The following is a 22,167-nucleotide window of genomic DNA, read 5'->3' as shown; positions in this document are numbered from 1 at the left end:
AGGCGGGAGCGGGCTAAAAAGCCCGCCTTAAAACGGGCTCAAAAAATTAGAGCCCGCCCTGCCCTTTTGGCGGGGCGGGACGGGCTAGCCCGGCGGGCTAAGCCCGTTTTGACGGCTCTATGTAACGTTGACACATGTGGAGACCGGATAAGACGAATAAGTCAATGAGACCGGACGAGGATGGCATTATATTTCGTATTTGTTTATTTAAACGAGGAGACTGAGTTATAATATAATGCTGTTTTTCTATTTGATACTCCAGTAAAATAATAGTAAGGACAAACAAAAAACGCGTATACTGTGACGCGACACACTCTAGCGTTTCTCTTTAGTTTAAGATTGATCAATTCGCTCACGTTAAAAACTCTGCTAATTATTGTATGATTATCCGAACTTTGTTATTATCCTCTGCTCAGTTCATTTTTGCAAGAATCTATCTATCTATCTATCTGTATGCATGGCTTCCTCCTTCTCCAAATCCAAAACATTGATTCCTAACCTCCTAAGCTCAACACTGGGTGGTCTTCTTCGTCGGACACTAATTCCGTCCGCGATTCCGCGCTTTGGTCCCGCTTTTGTAACGTCTCGCCGTTTTGAATCAATCCGAGCTGAACCCGCTGAGAGTCCTGATGATTTGGAGGTAAAACCATAGCTTTGATTCATCCTTTTCTTTGGGATTCAAAGCGCTTCTGTTCGTAGCTACTAATGCAGTTGTTGAAATATGATTTCCCAGCTACAAGTTACCCGACATTAATTGATTTTTAGTATCTTCTCTCAGAAGTTTAGACCAATGCCTGCTTGCTTTAGTGTAATTACATAAAGATAGATTCTACATTAGTTGTTGCTGATTGATTTTGGTTTTGGTTTTGGTTTCTTATTCCGATGATAATCAATTTTATCGCGTGTAAGTAGTGAGGGCTTTCCATCTCTAGCTGTCCAAGAAACTAATCAATTCTTAGTTCATTCAGTTTCGAAATAGGCTTAATTGTGTAATGTCTTATTAAGCCTCAGTGCAAAATAGAATTGTGCATGAATCATGTTATTGAAGCTCTGCTTTCCAATTTTGTGTTGGCATAAATGCAGAATTGGGCCATATATATTCATTTGATTTGAAGTCATTTTTGATCAAGTGGCATCTTTTTCATGACAACCGCATAAGAAATATTCTGTACTTGACTGATTATAGACTTATCTTGCAATTTTAGGTCCTGGATTTCCCAGGAGGGAAGGTTAAATTCACCTCCTATATGAAATTTATTTCTGAAACTCATGATGAAAGGATTCACTGCTACCGGGTCCTCAATGATGATGGTTTCCCCGTCACTAACAATTTTGTGAAGGTAATTTATAAAACCCTTACTTCATTCTACCCAATGCTGCCTTCTATCCATCTGGGAATCTTATAGCTTCTAGTATCATCAGATTGACAAGAAGGTTGCTGTGAAAATGTATACCGATATGATCACACTTCAAACTATGGATACCATTTTCTACGAAGCTCAAAGACAAGGAAGAATATCATTCTATGTTACAACAATTGGAGAAGAGGCCATCAATATTGCATCAGCTGCAGCACTTCACATGGATGATTTCATCTTTCCTCAGGTTAATAAACAGTTTATGCAAAACCATCCATCTTCCTCTATCTACCCATCTTTCATGTTTTTCTGGCTTTAACTATAGCCATGCTCTATTTCTGGGACATCAGAATTCTATTGGTTAATGACTATTGGGAGCAGAAGAACTCCAGAAATCTTCAGAACTACTCTCTTTTATATACTCTTTTTCTTTTTTCTATCCGTAACAACAACCATAGGTAGAACCAAGGCAACCCCGGTACCGCCCGCGCGCCCCTCCAGTCCTGTTCACCCTCAAGTGACGCGTTCCCGATCCTCTCAGCCCGTAACATGTAGCAAGTGTGTTTTATAGCTTTCACCCTTTTCCAATGATTTGACTGGCCTATCGGGCTGAGATTAATATTTTAGAAACACCTGTTATTTAGAAACATAAATATAATGCAAAGTAATTTGCTTCATTTTTCATCCTTGTAGTACAGGGAGCCCGGAGTTCTGATATGGAGGGGATTCACTCTACAGGAATTTGCCAACCAGTGCTTTGGGAATAAAGATGATAATGGAAAAGGCAGGCAGATGCCTATCCATTATGGATCTAATCAACACAATTACTTCACCGTCGCATCAACTGTTGCGTAAGAGAGAAATTGTCTTCTATACTGTAGTTTATAATTCACAGATCTTCAACATCTTCTTAGGGACTATGTTAAGCAAATAAGTTATTAAAAATAATGGCTATTGTGACTTAGTACACAAATTCCCCACGCTGTTGGTGCTGCATATTCTTTGAAGAGGGATGGAAGGGATGCCTGTACTGTTGTGTATTTTGGAGATGGAGGCTCTAGTACGGTAAGTGCATATATTTCTTGTAATTTCAGATTCCATTTTATTGTGTGTAACTTTATTAGTTTACAGATGATACAGTATGTGCTAAAGCATATTGTCTTTTCTTTTGCCCCTCTATGCTTGTGTTGATGCACATTCTTAAATGTTAGTCCTTAATTCCTTCGGAGTCCTTTTGCTTTAGTGTCATTTTCTTTGTATTAATGCTGTCCAGTGTCCAGTGTGCTCACAGTGCTATATGACTGACTGACTGACTGACTGACTGACTGACTGTTAAGAAAGGGTTTCTCCTAGCTAGGATGGTGGCAGAAGAACATTATTATAATTTGTCTTGCCATGGGTTTGACAAGGGCTGCAGTGATTTCTTTTTGTTTTTGTTTTTGCTAATATACTGAAATTTCATTTAGGGTGACTTCCATGCTGCATTAAATTTTGCGGGGGTGATGGAGGCACCAGTGATCTTTTTCTGCCGGAATAATGGCTGGGCAATAAGTACCCCTGTTAGTGACCAGTTTAGAAGTATGTACAACCCTCAATTCACTTGATACTCTAGTTGTTGCCTGTCATGTTCCCATTACAAAGTCCCAACCAGGTTTCGTTTGTGTGTATTGTCAGGCGACGGTGTTGTTAGCAGGGGGAAAGCGTATGGAGTTCGCAGCATTCGTGTCGATGGAAATGATGCTGTTGCTATATTCAGTGCAATGAGTGCTGCTCGTGAGATGGCTGTTAAGGAGCATAAGCCTGTTCTAATCGAGGTGATTTAGTACTGTAATTTGTTGGTTACATACATTACATACATGAGGGAGGAGTTTTAATTGACAGAAATAGGTTTTGATGAACAGGCCCTCACATACAGGGCAGGACACCACTCCACTTCAGATGACTCCACCAAATATCGTCCCGCCGATGAAATTGAACTGTGGAAAAGTGCACGGGATCCTGTAACGAGGTTTCGGAAATGGATTCAAAGAGAAGGTTGGTGGGACACTGCGGCTGAATCACAACTTCGTGGCAATCTCAGGAAGCAGGTAAGTAATATTCATTTGCTCGCCCAGAGACACAGTCCCTCCTAAACAATTTGACTATGATGGATGTATGATCCAAATCTTGTGGTGCTGCCTGCAGGTGTTACATGCAATTCAAGTAGCAGAAAGAGCAGAGAAACCACCTATCAGTGAAGCGTTTACAGATGTTTATGATGTTCCTCCTGCCAACCTATGCGAGCAAGAGATGTCACTCAGAGACACCATCACAAGGCATCCGCAGGACTATCCTTCTGATGTTCCTTTCTAGAACGATCAATCGATCAATCAATCAATCTACTTTATTTTCATTTTTAGGAAATAAAAGTTGTGGGAAGATAATCGGCATGATTGCTGCCATCAATCAATATGATGTGAACATCTGACTGAATCTCCAACGTCAAAATGCCCTTAATAATGACGCACTTATTCAAGCAAGAGTTACTACAAATTTTGAAGTTTAACATGAATAAAAAAAAAAAAAAAGCTTATTAGTTATTCTAATAAAATAAAAAGGATCACAGCGAAGAAGCTTTTTCAGCTAAAGAATCACCAACTGCCTTCAACAGAGCAGGCATCAACTTCTGGTTGGTAACAATGATGCCAGTGTCCAAGTCCAGGTACCTTCCTTTGGAGAAGTCCAATGGGTTTCCTGCAGCATCTGTCGCAATACCTCCAGCTTCTGCAATATTCATACCAAAGCTCATTGCAAGTTAAAGCTTGGAAACAAAGAACCAACACCCTTGATCAGTGTCTCAATTCTCAACATATTATGCAATTGAATTTTGTTTTCTATTAGTTGTTTTTTTTTTTTATAATAATTATTGTGTTGGGAATATCAGGGGATATATATTACTTTGTATAATTAAGTGAATATCAACATAACTACATAAGCACATATGCAAAGTGCCAAACCACTCTTGAAAACCATTGTCATATCCCAAATTTGCATATAGAAAGCTGTTAAACAATGGTGATAAATGCAAGTTAACATCAAGTACATTCAATTGAAAGAACAAACTGTACCTGAAACAACAAGATATCCAGCTGCATGATCCCATATCTTCTCACGGTATCCTTTATGAGGAAAGCGCAAATATATAGCTCCGTCTCCTCGGGACAACGCACCATACTTAGCCTGACTATCTATTCGAACAGGTGGTGCTTTCACACCTAGTTTCTTTGGTTAAGTTTTTAAAGTTAGAAGAGTATTCATGGGACATGACAGATGTGAAGAAAGGAGAGAATTGTACCTTTGCTATCAAGCTAGCTAAGTCATGCATCGAATGTGCCGCTTCAACAGATTCAAAAAATGATGCCTCTTCAGGGTTTTCAATATCTGTAACATGCACCTGTTGGGTAACAAGGACACAAGGCATGAGAATAAGATTAACATCTTAGTTACTATCACGAAATAGAATGAATGTTGGATGGGAGTAGAGAGCCACCTTTTTGGGGGAAGAGCCATCTAGACTTTGCATGTAGGTTCCAGCTCCAACTTGAGCAAAAAATAGACAGCCACTGTTCTCTTGATGATCATGGTATGCAACAGAAGCTAATGGAAGATTGGGGCAGGCTAGGACACCCAAAACTACCTTCCCTTCATCTAACAATCCCAATGCAATGGCATATTGGTCACCTCTTAGAAACCTACAAAGGGAGAAACATAAACCATATTCAGTGGCTCATAAGTTCAATTGCAATAGACAACTTGTTTCCTCTTTTGACTGCTCTCATTTATTTCATTCTCAAAAAACTGTCTTCCAATTCATTAAAACTCAAAACTCTCTTTAAAGACTTCTATTCCTCTTTTGCACCTACTCATTTCTATCATTCTAATTAACACTTCTTCCAATGAAAACATCCCATAGACAGCAATTTCAGCAAAGAGGAAATTATAAGAAAGGATGTAAACTAATTTAAAAATTTACCCTTTGGTCCCATCAATAGGATCCAATACCCAATGGCGACCAGAAGGACCCCCATTAGATCTACCACTGTCAATTGCAGCAAGCACGTCTTCTTGAGACAAGGGAGAAGTAATGCCTAATTCATTGCTAGCAAGAGTTTCATTCACAAGTTTTGTGATGCGTTGAATTGTTTCTTGTGACTCTTCTTTACGGAGGTCTTCTGAGTCCTAGACAAGTTCAACATCCACATTTTCAACTTCAATTAAAACTAAATTATTATTTAAGTATATGAATCCTTCTGTAGCACCATAGAATATACACCCAGTACTAGAAATCTATCCAAAGAAATGAAAGGAAAGAAACTTGAATTGGTCAATGGACCATAAATGTGTTAGTATCGTTTATAACCACTCCATATGAACCATGTTAACACTTGTGTTAACAACTTATTTCAACAAAATTGGAGTTAACAAGCAAGTGGAGAATCACAACTTCACTTTTTTAGAAAAGTTTGTTTGAGAAATTAGAGTAAATATCTCAAATATGAACACTCCTTTGGGCACAGCAATGAGAGATAATGCTAATACACTAATATATGATTCCATCACTTGAATAGTGCTTAATCTTCAATGTTTCCTTCCTAAAAATTTTGTGATTTTCTTTCACATTCCACACATAAAACTGCAACCCAGAACCATATGTCAGCAGACTAGAGTGTTTAAATCCCTAACATAAACCTAAAATATTTAAACCCACCGAAGTTTCTTCTTCCATTTAAACAAGATTCAGATGCAGTAACTGTTCTCAATGACATAAAAGAAACAGTATTGATTAAAGGTTTATAATAATGAAATCGAATTAAAGTCACCTCTTCTGCCACTAATGAAAACGAATTAGAAGGCAACTCCTTCTGCAGAATAAAGCTGACCACAGCCTGTGAACCTGACAACCAATTGTAACATCCTAAACGAAAATCTCATAAATGCCATCACATGTTCTTACTAGTGCATAAACACAAAGGAAAGATGAACCTCATATATGAATACAAAGCCATAGCATGAAAGAATGATTTCTTATGCCCTATCAACCAATTACTCATACATATTGGTCTGTCTTAGTCTCTTAATAGTTAATCCATCAAAAAAAACAATGCCTTTACTTAATCAGATGGGACACATACAGAAATCAAATGAATAAATCGACACACCATACCATAATCAGCCACAGTGACAGGACTCTTATCTGACTTTGACTGCACATCGGCTTGCAAAAGTGCCCTCTGAACTTTCTGCAAAGTAAAACGACACACATGTCAGCTAAATTGAATCAAACCATTTTGAAGACGGCCTCGCTGGCTGAGTGAATTTGCAGTTAATTCAACATACAAAACTCAAAAACGAACAGAAACAATACCTTTCCGAAACCAATTTAAGGAGAAATCAATGTTAGGTCGTCAGTGTAAGCAAAATGAAGAAAAACAACACCAAATTCTAATCGAATTACAGCGCTAAACATTATACGACCTAATCCAAAGTCAACCTAACGACAGAAATCCTGGAGAGGTACCTGGCAGAGGCGAGCAGCGAGAGAGGCGGCCTTTTTGGCGGCGTCGAGTTCTGCATGGTACGACATTGAAGAAAGAGCTCGCACTCCAAATCTTCGAGCAAGAAAGGGATTGAAAGTTGCAGTGCTAAGTCGGGGCCTGAGATTGAAAACGGCAACTCTATTTATACAGCCACATCCGGAGGAGGAAGCCCCCAATACAGCTGACATTTCTAATCCGTGCTTAACATTCAGAGTAGACTGGTAGAGTGGTAGGTGTACAATGCGCATCAACATAAATATCACATTTCTTCTTTTTTTTTTTTTTTTTTTTTTGAGTCATTTTCATTTTTGGTCCTACTATTATTGGACCATTGTCAATTTTAGTCCACTTCATTAATTTTTGCCACAATGCGGCCAGTCTTATTTAGTCATCGCCACTTTTAGTCCACCGTTAAAATTTTTATCAAATGGCCGTCCAAAATAGCAGTATTTTTGGTCTTTTCATGTTTTGGCCATCTCCTTGACCCTTTGTAGTTGTTTTCCTTACACATTTTCATCCAATGAAGAGGTCCGGTGAAAGCCATGTGAGCCACATTACAAAGTCATCGCTTTCGTCGGACCTCCTCATTGGATGAAAATGTGTAAGGAAAATCACTGTAAAAGGTAAATCAGATGATCAAAGCATGAAAAGACCAAAATATCCTGAACGGTTATTTGACAAAAATTTTAACGGTGAACTAAATAAAGTAATTTTAGTACTTTGAAATTTTATTTATCAAAATAAAGTAATTTTAAATTTGTTTTTCTAAATACTTTTTTTAAAAAATAAAAATAAAAAGCTCGATGCATTATTTTTCTAAATACTTGTTATCAAATAAAACCATCTTATCACATGCATTTTTCAAAAATAAAATTCTCCATAAATTTTTTTTTAATAATTGTGTAATTTTTCAAGTATATATATAAGGAAAAATGTCAACTACCATGTACTGTGATGGTATTGCGGTTACCATTCCAAATGGGTGAAATTCTTTGGACTAAAAATGTTTGAGAAAGTATAGAATATTTTCTACCTTATAAAAAAATCATGGGTAATGGGTGAATTCTTTGGACTGAAAATATTTAAGAAAGTATAGAATATTCTCTACCTTTGTAAAAAAACATGGATATTTCAAAAAAAAAAAAAAAAAAAAAAAAAAAAAAAAAAAAAAAAAAAAAAAAAAAAAAAAAAAAAAAAAACACGCGCGCGCGCACATATATATATATATATATATATATATATATGCCAATGATCAAGTGACTCCACCTATGAGTCTATGTGGATAAGTCATATCCATTGATCTTTGAATAATGAATTGCTAAGATTTTATATGTTTTTTATTAAAATTCCTTTTTTGTTATCAATGGGGGGTATTTGTAATTTGAGTGTGCATTTAAATTTTATTTAATATTATTTTAAGATAGTGTAAATTATTTTAGGAGTATATTTTGAGGGTAATGTAGGATTTATCCATTGATCTCTGATTTATGGATGACTAGGATTTTATGCGCTTTTTTTAATCGCTAGGATTTTTGTTTTTTTTTTTAATGGCATAGTACAAGAAGCACGTGATTATTCCATGTGCAACAGTGTGCAACAGTGTGCAACTATGTACACTACTGTGTGCAACAGTAGTGTATATCCATGCATGCAATGGTGCACATTGTTTTGTGTAATACTGTACAATTTTATGTGCAACTATTAACGTTACTTTGTGCAACAAAGCACAATTTTGTGTGCAACAATGTACAATTATGTGAACGAGCTTATTCAAGACGACAACGAGTCCAGAAACAGATGCACTCACAATGTTGGATACATCACAAATCCAAGACCAAAAAAAAAAAAAACAACCACAGTACTTTAGCAACGAAGAATAAGGAAATTTCAAGTAAATTAATTAAAATCCTACAAAATTTGAGATCAGTTAGCAATTAACATTCATAATTAAACATAACCTTTATTAATCATCCAAAAATAGGGCTGGGCAAAACTGTTTGGGTAACTCGAACCGAACCAAACTGAAGAGGTTCAGTTCGATTTGGTTTAAAACCGAAAAATTGATTGGTTCTAGTTTTAGAAGAACCGAACTGAAAACTGAATGACTTTTTAAATAAAGATAAATATATATTATATATAATTAATAAATAAATAAATATATATTATAAATAATAGATATATATATATGTGTGTGTGTGTGTGTGTGTGTGTGTGTGTGTATGTATATATTCCACTAGAAATTCATTCCACTAAGATAGTAACACACCTAAATTTTCACGCTGAGATAGGCAATAACTTAAAGGAAAAAGCTAGCAAATCTCAGAACTAAATTCTATTAATGCAGAAGCGTGATAAGCGCCAAGAACAGTCAAGTTTAGGGTCAACTATAGGACAATATTATGTAGTTTTGTCACCCATTTATGATCATTTTTATGCGTAAAGACTCTATTAAAGATCAAATCAACAAATTCAACTTAAAAGATTGTGTTTTAAGTCATTCCCGCAGGATATAACAGGGTCCGAGGCCAAAAAGGAAGCAACACACGAAGAAACAACCGGGCAGGATCTATCCACGAGGACTTCACGCGTGAAGGAGGCGTGGACCAATTCCAGTACGAGTCCACGCCTCCATTCACGCGTGAAGGTGGCGTGGACGAGCCAGTTAGGGCAACTGCGGGATTTCGACTTTCGATAGGCTATTTAAACCCTCCTTTTTCATTTTGTAAGGGAGACCCATATTTTCAGATCTGATTTTCTTTTCATCTTCTCCCCTTTTGGGGGAAACCCCTATTTTTCCATTAGACTAGATTAATTTTTCTAGAAATTGAAGATGAAGGATGAAAAGGAAGATGTAGTAGATCACTTGGTTCCTTAGGTATATTACTCTTATTCTTGAAAGATCTTGGCTTTAATTTATTGTTTTGGTTATTTTCATTGTTTGATCTTTGATGTTCATAATGTTTGAGCAGGTTAGTTGAGGGGTGTGCGTGCCCGATGTTAGTGTAACCCCTCACTAATTCCAATAAGCTGCGATCATGCGTCCCGGTCACGAACCGTAAAACTTTTAGGAGCTTGTGTTCGGACCCGTTTGTCTTAGGAAATGGATTTTTAGACATCATACTATTATTCTTGAATTTCCTATTTAATTAGATTAGCCCATAGCAGCCAAAATTTATTTGTGATCGTACCTCGCGGAATTTCGCGGTGTACCGAACCTAGCCCAATTTTTGAGGTTTAGACTGGAATAAATTTGTGGTTTCGAAAATTATTGGATTTAGATTATTTTCTATCGAGAATTCATCTGTTTTAACCCTTACCAGTCCAATTGAAGATATTTTTCTTGAGGAACCATAAGACTTTGACAAGTGTCACAATTTTATCCACATCTTCCTCATTCTTATCTTATAAGGGATGATCCAATGTGACTTAGTCTTCAAGACTCCTCATTCTTATCACATAAGGGAAAATATAAAAGCTTTGTTCCCATTTATTTTTCCCATTTCCCTTCAAATTGCCGAAAAGAGAGAAAGGGTGAGAGAGTGTGTGATTCTTCATCTCCCTCCACCATTAAAACCTTGCTTCCATAGCCAAATTTCTTCACAACTCTCAAGATTATTCGGTAAGATTTCGATTTTATTCGATAGAAAGCTTTGCATTCCTTCATAGAGCTTGAATCTAAGCTTAGTTTCTTAAAATATTGTGTTATGGTGTTGATTTTGATCATAGGATTTAAGGTGAATTTGGGGAAAAGATCCAAGAGTTGTTCCTACGGTGTTAGTAAACCTTCTTGAGGTAAGGAATCCCTTTATTTGGTTGAGGTTATTTGAAACTAGGTAATTGATAGCTAGCTTATGAATTGTTGTTGATTGGTGTACATGAAACCTATGTGTTATGTGCAATAGGGAAATTATGTATTTATGTATATATATATATATATATATATATATATATATATGTCGTGAATATATATATATGGTGTATGTGTGTGTGACATAATATATATATATATATGTGTATAGTGTATGTGTGTGTGTGACGTATATATATATATATGTGTATAGTGTATGTGTGTGTGTGACGTGAAACATATATATATATATTATGTGTGTGGTGTGATATATATATAACATATATATATATATTATGTGTGTGGTGTGATATATATATATATATTACGTATGTGTGGGTGTGTGGTGTGATATATATATATAATTACTATAAGACTTGGATTTACCTGAATCTATACATTGTGGAATCTATGTATGCGTATGTGTATATATATAATTGGTGGTAGTAATTGTTTGTATATTTATGTACGTAATATGTTCATTCACGGCTAGCATTGTATGTTTTATGTACGTGGGTGTGTGTGTGCCGTGTTATGTATATATATATATTGTGTGTGTGTAGCATGATATATATATATCCTGTGTAAGTGTGTGTGTGTTAAATATATGTTTGTAGGTAGTAATGCATATTATATTTATATATATATATTGTATGTGTGACATAACCTATATATGTGTATATAAGTAATATATACATATTATATATGGTATGAGTATTATGTATATATATATATATATGGTATGTGTACTTTATGTGAGTATGCATAAATGTGGAAAATGTTATGTTGAATGCATATATACATATGTGTAGTGTGATGATGGAAAATGTTTTGAGCAAAATGTTTTAAGAGACAAGACTTTTGAACTAAGTTAAGAATGGTGATTAATTTCAAAGGAGGACTTGATTTTGTGGAAAATGTCCAAAAAGTGATTTTTGACTCAAGGAAAGGGAAAAGGAAGGAAAATGTTATCAAACCTTTGTTCTAGTAAAAGTGGTGAAGGACCTTGTCTTGTAGCCTACGGGATAAAGATGAGCTTAAAATGCCTCACCCGTATGGTGGTTATGTTATTGTATGACCAGTTCATACTGTGGGCGAAGTCTATTCGCCGAGTACTATATCACCCGGAAGGAAAAGGGTCTCCTGCGGGGGTGTGCACACTTAAGTATAGTCACTCTATTTTCGGGTAGGTGTCGTTCTTATGAACCTAGTGAGGCTCGCTAGGAATCATTCTAACGTTTCTATAAGTCCAGGGGATTAGTATTAGACCGGGCGATGACCACTGAACCCGAGTTGAACGATCCAAGTGGTCAGTCAAAAGTAGAGAAAGGACTCCAAAGGCCTCACACTTTCTATCTAGGACTAAGTGGAATTTTGAAATATGAATGTAGTTACGCCGTAGCTACGGGAAAGAAAGATGTGACAAGTATTTAAGTACCCAAAGGTTGTGGGTGATCTCTCTAAAAGGTGAAAAGTGAAGAGAATTTCCTTATGAGGGAAATGTTTTTCAAAGAAAGTGATTGAGAACAAAAAGGTGGAATTTGTGTTTTTCCATTACTTGCTTATATGCTTAAATGTTTGGCAATATATGCTTTGAGTAAGTAAATGATTATTGTATGACCTCGTCTAGAGGGAAAGTGATTCAAGATTGATATTGAAATTGTTGCCTGTTATGTGTGCACGTTGCTATGTGTAACTGTTGCAGGTAGAACCTCGGCTGATGAGTAAGGATAGGGTTTTGATGTAACAATTTTTTTTACAAAACCTTTATTTAGTTTTGAATAACCCGTGGATATCCTTACTTAGCCGTCGCGCTAACTACACTTCAATGTGTATTGTTTTTATCAGATGCAGTTTAGTGAGTACCTTTGTAGCCGATGAGCTCAGAATAGAAGAGAAGTGCAAGTTGAGGTCTACTATGATGTTGTTGTAGTGTGTTGGTGTTGTAAGTTTAGCCTTAGCACTTAGAGTGGAGTTTGTCAAAGAGGTGATAGAATTCACTCTAGGTGTGGCGGTAGCACCCAGTTTTCTGTTGAGTAGATGTAAGCTTCCGCAGCGTCTGATTACTGATTTGTAATAAAGTATAAGAGTGGAAAATTGGGGTGTTACAGTTAGATCTAAAGATTGATGCTTGATTTTGCCATATGCTTGTGAAAATGTTGAAGTAGGATTTTAGTCTTGTGTGGGTGATGTCCTTCCTGTTTTGCTTCTATTTCGGCCGGGATAGATAGTAGACTCTAGGAAAGTGAGTGTGTGCGCGATAGCGGCCTCTCACGAGTCAAACTCATCCACATCCCCGCCCTTTATCCGAAAGGATGAAGTCCGGGAGGAGTGATAGGCAAGGTGTTCGATTAACTGCCTCAACTGAATGAGGATTGAGAGTTCAAGTGTGACGCCACTCGGTATAAATACTGTGACTCCCGAGTCCAAACCCGAAACTCATTTCCACATTCCCTTTGATTAATCGATCGTTTGGTCTAGCTAAGTCACACACCCCCTTGTTCTTTTTAACTTGTTTTAGTACCCTTTTGAACCTATGCTTTTTTATTCTCTTATTCTTAGCTAGTTCTTGTAACTCTTACATCTCATCATCCTAAATGCCAACGCTAATTCGCTCCAATTTGTCATCCTTGAGAGACACGACACTCGGGGAGTCTTGACTCTTCGTTTTAACACATTCCATCCCACATTCACCTCACCGCAAAATATTACACCTTCAAAGCGATACTAAACCACAGAGGGTGCTACGCCACATCTAGGTTAACCACCACCTAGATGCTAAGGCAAAACCAAAATCCAACTCATAAATCCTCAAAGGCAATCACAATCTAAATAAGTCAATACAAGTCAAGAGTCTAGGGCACGCAGGCCTGAAATGTTTGAATAAACTCAACAAACACTAAGCTAATCATATGATCATTAGTCTCTCTCTCTCTCTCTCTCTCTATATATATATATATATATATATATATATATATATATATATATATGAAAAAATATTTGTTGCACCTATACAACGGCGATGAATGACAAGATGACACCTCATTACAAAATAGTTAATATTGATTAGGCCCTTTTTTGCAAAATATATTACTTTCTAAATTATTATATGGGAAAATTACGCTTTCCCACCCTAAGTTATATAGTAATTGTAGAATTCGTCCCTAAGTGTTGGTCATACTCACTTTTTGTCCTTAAGTTATCATTGACGTTGCACTTTTCGTCCCTTTACTGATAAAACATTAGGGACGAATTTTGTAATTTTAGTATAACTCAAGGACGAAAAGTGAGCATGACCAACACTCAGGGATGAATTTTACAATTAAATTATAACTTAAGGATGAAAATTGCAATTTTCTTTTATTATATTAAAAATTTAAACTTTTTTCACGGTGTTTGAACCCTCCACCTCCACCAGCATCATGGTTTAGCTTTGGAAGCAAAAGTTTATCAACGTACTCAACCCCACATTATACACCACAAACATGTACGTCTTGCCAGCCTCCATGGTAGCAATTGGCCGCTCAAGCTTGTCTCCAACGTTGTCGTGCTTGGTGTTAATAATGATCCTATTAGACCTAGAAATAGATCGATTTTTGTTGATAAGTTTCTTCAGTCCTAAACAAGGGCGACTAGCAGGTTATCGCTGGACGTTAGTGATGAAATATATTCTCGAAAATCTTAAGAAAATGGAAATATTAAAACCCAAATAATCAAGGAAAATTAACCTACGAAAGGTAGAAAAAACCTGGAAACGCCAAGGGGATGAAACTGGATGAACTCGAATTGGTTGGAAGCACGAGTCGAGTTGCCTCTGTCCTTAAAACCTTATTTACCGCCTCCTGAGGTGTTGGAGCGCTAGATTTCCCAGGATAAAACGTACTATGGTTTCGGCATTTGAGCACACAAACTTGGAACCCACCGAACTAGAACGTGGGATGAAACACATGTGGCTTGAACGAAGGATGATCAGTGTTTTGAGGGAGAAAACAAGTGTATTTTCGTGTGTGTAGCTTGGTGTTCCGGTTGTGTACAAATCAACTGCTGATAGCGTAAATTGAACCGGGGGTTACGATTACAATCTGAATACGTATGTTTGTGAATAATTCGGAGGGCGCTCGTAGGTCAGCCGGTCGGTCTACCGTAGGGCGACAGGGCAGTCCGAAGTTGAGCGGTATTCCAAGTGGTAAGTGGTTACAAGCAAGTTGCTAGAATAGTGCAGGTTGCAATTGCGGGGTGAGTATGTTGCTATTACGGATTGCAGGTTGCAATTAAACGGTTAAAACTTACACGGGGTGTAGACCGCGATGTAGATTGATGTTGCAGGGTGGAGATTACAAGTAGTGAGTAGTAATTGTTACAATCAGATAGATATGAGGAGTGAGGGGGGACCCTCCTATTTATACTAATCAAGTCGGTCTACGCATTTAATGCACCAGCTGCAAGTGGCTTGACGTGGCGTCTTCTTATTGGCTTAGTCAGGCGGTCACTCTGCAGGCTACACGTAGGTTGATTGGTTGAGGTTGCAGAGCTGCTATGTACAAAAGTTGTCAAACGTCGCCCCACAAGCGCAAGTTGGACTGCTTTACTTGTTGTATAAGTTAGGTTTTTCGGCTTGCAGGTTGCGTCACCTTGTTGACCGACCGGTCATCCTACGGTAGACTGGTCGGGTGGCTTTCCGTCGGGGCGGTTCAAAGGTTGATCCGAGAGCATTTTGTCACGAGGCTTGTCGGTATGAGCGGTATGGTTGATCACAAGTGATTTATTTCGGTCGAGTTTATGGCTATGACGAACTGGTCGGGTGACTTCTTGGCAGACATGCTATATGGATCAATCTTTTATGCGTAATACCCATCACGAGTCCCCCACTTCTTGAATCCGCGAGAATTGTCAGGTTCGAGAAGTGAGAATAATTTTCTTGTAATTTGTTCCAATCAGCTTGTCACGAACAAAGTTCCACTCGGTCGGTCGTCCTACAGCTAGTAATTCCGGCTTTCAATCAGCATGAAATTTTTTTTTATCAGATGGTGTACATTCGTCGGGGCGATACGTGGCGCGATCTAGGCCTTCCACGTAATTGGGTCGACTCTTCGACTTCTAAGCCCATTAGCCTCCTATAAATAGTCCCCTTAGATTTTTTTCATTTTTTTACTTTCAACCTCCTTGGTTAATTGGAATCTTTTGAAATTTCCTTCAACTTTGCAAGGTAAAAATCTCTTTTCCTTTTCCTTTTCTTTCCTTTTATTTTGCCTTGCATTGTTTCATTTTTCCTTTTTTGCTTCCTTTTCTGACCGGGCCCTAGTCTCCAAGAACACAAAAAAAAAATTCTTCTATTCTTGCTGCTTTGTTGCGCCGTACCGACCGCCCAGGCCATCTGCTTCATTGCGCACGAGCTTGTTGTTAACCACCACCACGTAGGTCCATCTTCTGTTCCTTTTGCTTCTTTCTTCTTCAAATTGAAATTTGAGTACATATATATATTTGTGATTGCTTTGTAAATTGTTGTGTACTGTACTACCACCATGCATGTTCTTTTTTCTTTAGTATTTAATATGTATATATGTTGGTGTTGTTCGCTGCTTCACTTCTTCACCATTTTTTTATAATATATGTTGTGTTTTGGTCGACCGACTGGTAGTTGGTCGACCAAAATCACAAAACAATATATATGTTTTTTGGTCGACTGGGAAATCAGCCAGTCGGCCAAACAATATATACATTGTTATATATATATTTTTCATACCGACTACTTTTTCATTGCTCATCGTTGTTGACTTGCTATCGACTGGTTGATATGCTAGTTGCTTGCTTGATGTTTCTGGTCGACCGGTCAAGTGGTTAAGCTAACTGGTTGGTCACTCATGCGAACACATAGTCTTCTTTTCTTGTTGCTTACTATCATTTCTGTTGTTGTTGAACCTTGCTCCATTACTTTTGATTCGCAAATTCCCCTTTCTCTTAATTCTTTTTTTATCGACCGGTAACGGGGTCCCACCGGTCAACCTGCCACCTGGCAGCGTCTCGCGGTTTGCTAACTTTGTCCTATCTGAGATATTTTAAATGTCTTGTTGCGGTACACCATGTCTGTTGAGTGCGATTGTAGCTTCGTCATAGTTATTTTGATAATTTTGACCAACCTTTGATTTCCGCTTAACTTCTTGCATGTTCTTTGTATGTGTAGCATGTCTTCAGACGATAGCCAAAACAACTTTGTCCTGGACTACAACGATCAGTACGACGATGAGGAGGTTAGTGAGTCTGATGGGTTGTCACCCGGTCACTCCAACGACGTGCAAGTTGTTGACGCTCGACCGGTCGGAGGGAGACCAGCCAAGTCTCGTCCGATTGCTCCTATTCAGTCCATTTCGTCAAAGGCTCCGCCGAAGAAAAAGGGAAAAGTGTACATGGGGGGAGGTACCTCATTCAGACCCAAAGGAAAATCCACTAGTAAGCTTAACAGGACGGGCGGCAATGATGTCGAGTTAGACACTGATGGGGCTCATGACACCTCGACTGAAATTACCATTATGGAAGATGAGCAAGTGTAAAAGCTTCTCGAAAAATGGGTCACCTATAAAGTTGACAGGCGCGTGGGCAGCATCATTGATTGCCACTACAAGAGATGGATAGGCATTCACTTTGACTCGTTGAAAGCTGGTCTACGATTCACGCTCAACCCATTCTTGGTCGATTTTGTGAACTACTACCGTATAGTCCGGGGCCGGATAGCGCCAAATGGCCATCGTATACTTGCATGCATCCCCCAGATCTGCGGACGCCATCAGGTTCCTTGTACGAATGATCTCTTCAATTTTCTCTATGTGGTGAAGGCTATGGGGAAAAGCTATGGTGGCAGTTACGTCATGATCCAATGCCGCGGACCGATTAGAAAAATTGTCGACCTACCTGACAGTAATCGCAGATGGAGAGGGAAATATCTTCGGGTTAGCTTGGATGACGATCCTCCTTTTAAGAATGAGTGGTCTTCCCCGATGCGCAAGTGCACGTCACCATCTGAGACTCTAAAGATCCGCGCAGTTGTTGAGAAGATTTCAGTCGAGTCCTATTCTTGGGAGGACTACCACTCTCCAAAGGCTTTGGCGATGGCGCAACTTCCTCCTCCATTCTGCGGGTCCTCTAGTCAGACCATCGTAGGCAGTGGGTCGGTCGGTCGATTGGTCGAAACATCACAACTCGTCTTCTTGTAATTTCTAACTCTTTTGCTTGTTGTGTAGGTCATCAAGTAAGGGATTTCGACGACAAACTTGACGAGCTGGCAAGGCTTTTGAAAGTTATTATCAAGAGGAAATCGACAACTTCTTCTGCAAATCAACATAATATCGACCGACCACCGATTGAATCCCGTCCATCCAGTTCCTCCGTTGCCGCGGACCAGACAAAGTCGACTGGGAAACGCCCCATGGAGGTGGCAGAGGTTAACCCACACGCGGATGTTCATGCTACTGACCATAAGAGAGCCGGGTTGGCTGGAGAGGGGACCCGGCTCACTAATGATCTTACTAAAACGCTTGCCTGCGGTGCGTTTAGTCTGCCCGAGAAGGAGTCCTCTACCCGCAAACTTTGTCAATGAGAAGACCGACTCTGTGGCGGGGCAGGTTGCCCATCACATATCCCAGGTACTTGCTTCGATGTTAACTGCCACTCGCTCCTTCCATTTTTCTTTGTTTTTTGGTCAATTGCTTTTTACCATATATATCTACGCCCACGTTAGGCTGCCAGTGGGACCGTAGTGTTGTTTGTACGGGCGACGGTCGATGTTTCACACCGTGACCAAGAAATAAGGTAACTTAAGGAGAAAGTGAGGCACCTGGAGGCTCAGGTCGACTCCTTGAATCGATACCCTAGCTCCAATCAATTTTTCCAAGATGCCACCGCACTTTACCCTTCCCGGAAAGCCAATCTGCATGCCCTGGTAAAGTCCTTTTGCTCGTCTGAAGATGTTGTTGCTCCTCTACTTCAATCATTGCATCAGGATCTAGTAAGTCTACAGGTGCTATGCCGGGTGACCGCCTGGGTTACCACCGAGGGAAATATGTCATGTAAGAGTCTGTGCACTGGGCCTGGTCCAAAGCCCTTCAGTGATCCTTCTGCCGGTCCAACCGGCCAATCTACTATTGACTCCAGGAGTCATGTTCCTTAGTTTGCTTATGCATTCTCTTAGCTTGTTTTTTGTCCCTTCTAAACCTAGGAGGCCGACCCCGTTCCTGTGTCGGTCAAACTTATTATTTTGTTTGAAGTATTTCTCTATTTCCGTACTTCATGTTGTCTTCATGCAACTTTCCAATCTTCATGTTTTGATCTGACCAACCGGGTGTCCTTTACTCAGGTTACATTGATATATGTCCTACAAACACATAGCAAATGGTTTGCAAAAAAATGATAGTTTTAAATGTGATAGTTGATCCTCAAGCCGGGTAGAGTACCCAGCGGGCAAGACTTTTACTTGTACACTAAAGACGAGTGGCAAGTAGACATGACCAACTAGTCAATCGGGCAAGATCGTACCAACCGGCCTGCCAAAATTCAATCGGAAAAAATTTGAAGTGATAATTCCCAAAATCAGTAAGTGGTCTCAACCACAACACCGACCGAGAAAGATCGTTTAAGTACAGCGAAGATAGCTCAACTGAAAAAACCTCAATCAAACAGGTAGGAAAAACAAGTAAACTTACTCACAACTCGATCGGTCAAAATCGTGCAGGTCAGGCCGGGATAACTCTACTAGGCAGAACCTCAAACGAAAGATCCAAGAAACACCAAGTGAACTTTGTCACAATTCGACCGGTCAAAATTGTGCAAGTAGGGTCGGGATAACTCAACTGGGGAAAACCTAAACGAAAGAGCCGGGAAACAACAAGTGAACATAATCACAACTCGACCGGTCAAAATCGTGCAGTTAGGGCCGGGATAGCTCAACCGGGCAAAACCTTAAACGAAAGAACCGAGAAACAATCAAGTGAATTTAGTCACAACTCGACCGGTCAAAATCGTGCAGGTAGGGTCGGGATAACTCAACCAGGCAAAACATCAAACGAAAGAGCCGAGAAAAACCCTTGCTCCTACTTCAGCCGGTCGACCTCTTCTCATGTTTTTTTTTTGGAGCAACACGAAACAATCTGAACGAGGTCCTGAACGTTACAATGATATTACGAAGAAAGTTTCCATTCAACTATCCGAGTACAAGTAACATACTAGTCACCATACACTACTTGTAGAATTTTATGAGGTGTTCGGAGTTCCATACTCAATCAATCAGTCGGCCGGAGAGGGTCTCGAGTTTGTAGGTGTCGAGTTGGACGACTACTGAGACTTTGTAGGGTCCTTCCCATTTCTTAGCAAATTTTTCATGATCGGTCGGTCTACTAGCTTCTCTGCGTTGGAGCACCAGGTCATCGACTTGAAAGTAACGTGGTTTCACCCTTCTATCATGGTAGGTTTTGGCAGCCTTCTGATACTCAATCATTCTTCGTGCCGCCATTTGGAATGCTCCGATTTGGTCGAATCCCCATTTAGCAAAGAGTATTACCTCGCTGATCGGTTGGTAATATGTAGGCAGTCGTCCGGGCAATTTGTGAAACTCTTGAAAGGTAGTGCATCGCCGAACGTACTGCTCGCAATCCAAGTTGACTGAGGGCCAATAGTATCCTAGCAGGATGATTTTTTGTGCCAACGTCCTTGGTCCTTGGCGGGCCAAACAAATGCCTTCATGAACTTCTTCGATCACAATGAGTTTATTACCGAAATGGTCCCTCGACTATTGCGAAATAACCAATTTGGTCCTCGACAATTTTTTGTGCCCAATTTAGTCCATCGACTTTGAAATTTTTAACCAATTTGGTCCTCCGTTTATTTTACCGCTAAACATCCGTTAAATCGGGATCAAATTGGTAATTTTGCTATAGTCAAGGGACTAAATTGGTAATTTTTCAATAGTCAAGGGACCAAATTGGTAACTAATTTTTCACTGAAATGGTCCCTTGACTATTGAAAAATTACCAATTTGGTCCCTTGACTATAGCAAAATTACCAATTTTGTCCCGATTTAACGGATGTTTAACGGTAAAATAAACGGAGGACCAAATTGGTTAAAAATTTCAAAGTCGAGGGACTAAATTGGGCATGAAAAATTGTCGAGGACCAAATTGGTAATTTCGCAATAGTCGAGGGACCATTTCAGTAATAAACTCAATCACAATTTTGGCTTCATCGTTGGTCAAACACCTCAAGAGCCGTCCGCCGTACGACCGCTTGTAGAGTTTATCGTCGATCAATTGGAAGCGTGGTGCTCTCATTCTGACCTTCTTCGCCCTAGTGGTGTCATCTGGTAGGCTGTCGTTGGTCATGTAATTTTTCAAATCATACATCCAATCTGGCTCGCTTATCTCGACCGGTCGGACCTTAATAACGTCAATGCTTAGTGACCCGACCTCTTCACTCCGCACGATCTTGAACACGTACTCATGGGCTTCCTATGTCAATTTAGACAACATGTCGGCGTCCGTGTTCTCTACTCTGGGCACTTGGATCAACTCATACTTGTCGAACTGTTGTAACAATTCCAGCGCGACGTCCTTGTACTGTATCATGCGTTCCTCATTCGCTTCAATTGTTCTAGACAACTAACCAATTACCAATCGAGAATCCGACGGTAACCTTAGTCGGTCGGCCTTCATCTGCCTGGCCAACCGTACTTTGCCTAAGAGTGCTTCGTACTCTGCTTCATTGTTGGTGGGTCAGAATTTAAAGATCAAAGGTTGAGAAATTTTGAAACCTTCAAGAGATGTGAGTACGACTCCTCCTCCGCATCCTTTCAGTAGAAGTTTCCCACCATGGTTTCTCCAGGGTGGTCAGTCGGTCGGGCTCCGAGTCCCATGCAGTGCACTCAACAATGAAGTCGGCCAATGCTTGTGCTTTGATGGTAGGGAGCGGCTTGTATTCGATCGCAAATTGGCTAAGCATCATAGCCCATTTGATTAGTCGCCCCGACGACGTCGGATTTCTTAGGATCGTCCCGAGTGGTTGGTCGGTCAAGACTTATCACCGGGTGAGCTTGAAAGTAGGCTGCAAGTTTCCTAGCGGTTACCTAGAGTGCAAATGCGGTCTTCTCAAATTTGGTGTATCGTAGTTATGGTCTTTGGAGAACCTTGCTCACATAGTAGTTCAGCTTCTGGAGTCCTTTGGTCTCCTCTCGTATAAGCACTAAGCTGACCGCCAGGTCGGACACTACCAAGTAGATGAAAAGCGTCTCATCCTTCTCTAATTTAGACAAAACTGGTGATGAGCTCAAGTAGGCCTTCAGGTCATCGAATGCTGATTGACATTCTGGGGTCCATTTGTTGAACGTCTTTGACCGACCGGGAGGTTG

General features: G+C 39.4%; 2 protein-coding genes across 4 annotated transcripts; one reads left to right on the top strand and one right to left on the bottom strand.

The window, feature by feature from the left end:
* Positions 1–403: 403 nt before the first annotated feature.
* On the top strand, positions 404–3,830 carry LOC116012752 (2-oxoisovalerate dehydrogenase subunit alpha 2, mitochondrial). Of its 2 annotated transcripts, none has more exons than XR_004097191.1 (9): positions 404–640; positions 1,206–1,340; positions 1,423–1,605; positions 2,052–2,209; positions 2,324–2,423; positions 2,825–2,936; positions 3,033–3,172; positions 3,246–3,445; positions 3,543–3,644. XR_004097191.1 is itself a non-coding variant. In XM_031252404.1 (9 exons), the coding sequence occupies exons 1-9, from the start codon at positions 458–460 to the stop codon at positions 3,708–3,710; spliced, it is 1,365 nt and encodes a 454-aa protein (XP_031108264.1). In that variant the 5' UTR covers positions 410–457; the 3' UTR covers positions 3,711–3,830. The 2 variants fall into 2 exon arrangements, 1 of the variants encoding a protein (XP_031108264.1); XM_031252404.1 differs by having other exon boundaries at positions 410–640; positions 3,260–3,445; positions 3,543–3,830.
* LOC116012753 (SAL1 phosphatase-like) lies at positions 3,827–7,146 on the bottom strand. 2 transcript variants are annotated; one of them, XM_031252405.1, is made up of 8 exons: positions 6,916–7,146; positions 6,562–6,637; positions 6,218–6,291; positions 5,371–5,576; positions 4,888–5,089; positions 4,693–4,791; positions 4,466–4,619; positions 3,827–4,121 (listed from the first exon to the last, which is right to left on the bottom strand). In XM_031252405.1, exons 1-8 carry the CDS (start codon positions 7,120–7,122, stop codon positions 3,958–3,960), a joined length of 1,182 nt encoding a protein of 393 aa, XP_031108265.1. In that variant the 5' UTR covers positions 7,123–7,146; the 3' UTR covers positions 3,827–3,957. The 2 variants fall into 2 exon arrangements, with proteins under 2 accessions (XP_031108265.1, XP_031108266.1); XM_031252406.1 differs by lacking the exon at positions 6,218–6,291 and having other exon boundaries at positions 6,916–7,111.
* Between the last annotated feature and the right edge of the window lie 15,021 nt (positions 7,147–22,167).

The sequence above is a fragment of the Ipomoea triloba genome, chromosome 3 (genome assembly GCF_003576645.1).
Source record: "Ipomoea triloba cultivar NCNSP0323 chromosome 3, ASM357664v1".
In the NCBI taxonomy this organism is placed as follows: Eukaryota; Viridiplantae; Streptophyta; class Magnoliopsida; order Solanales; family Convolvulaceae; genus Ipomoea; species Ipomoea triloba.
The sequence above is the reverse complement of the archived record's forward strand: the minus strand, read 5'-3'. Positions and strand labels throughout refer to the sequence as shown.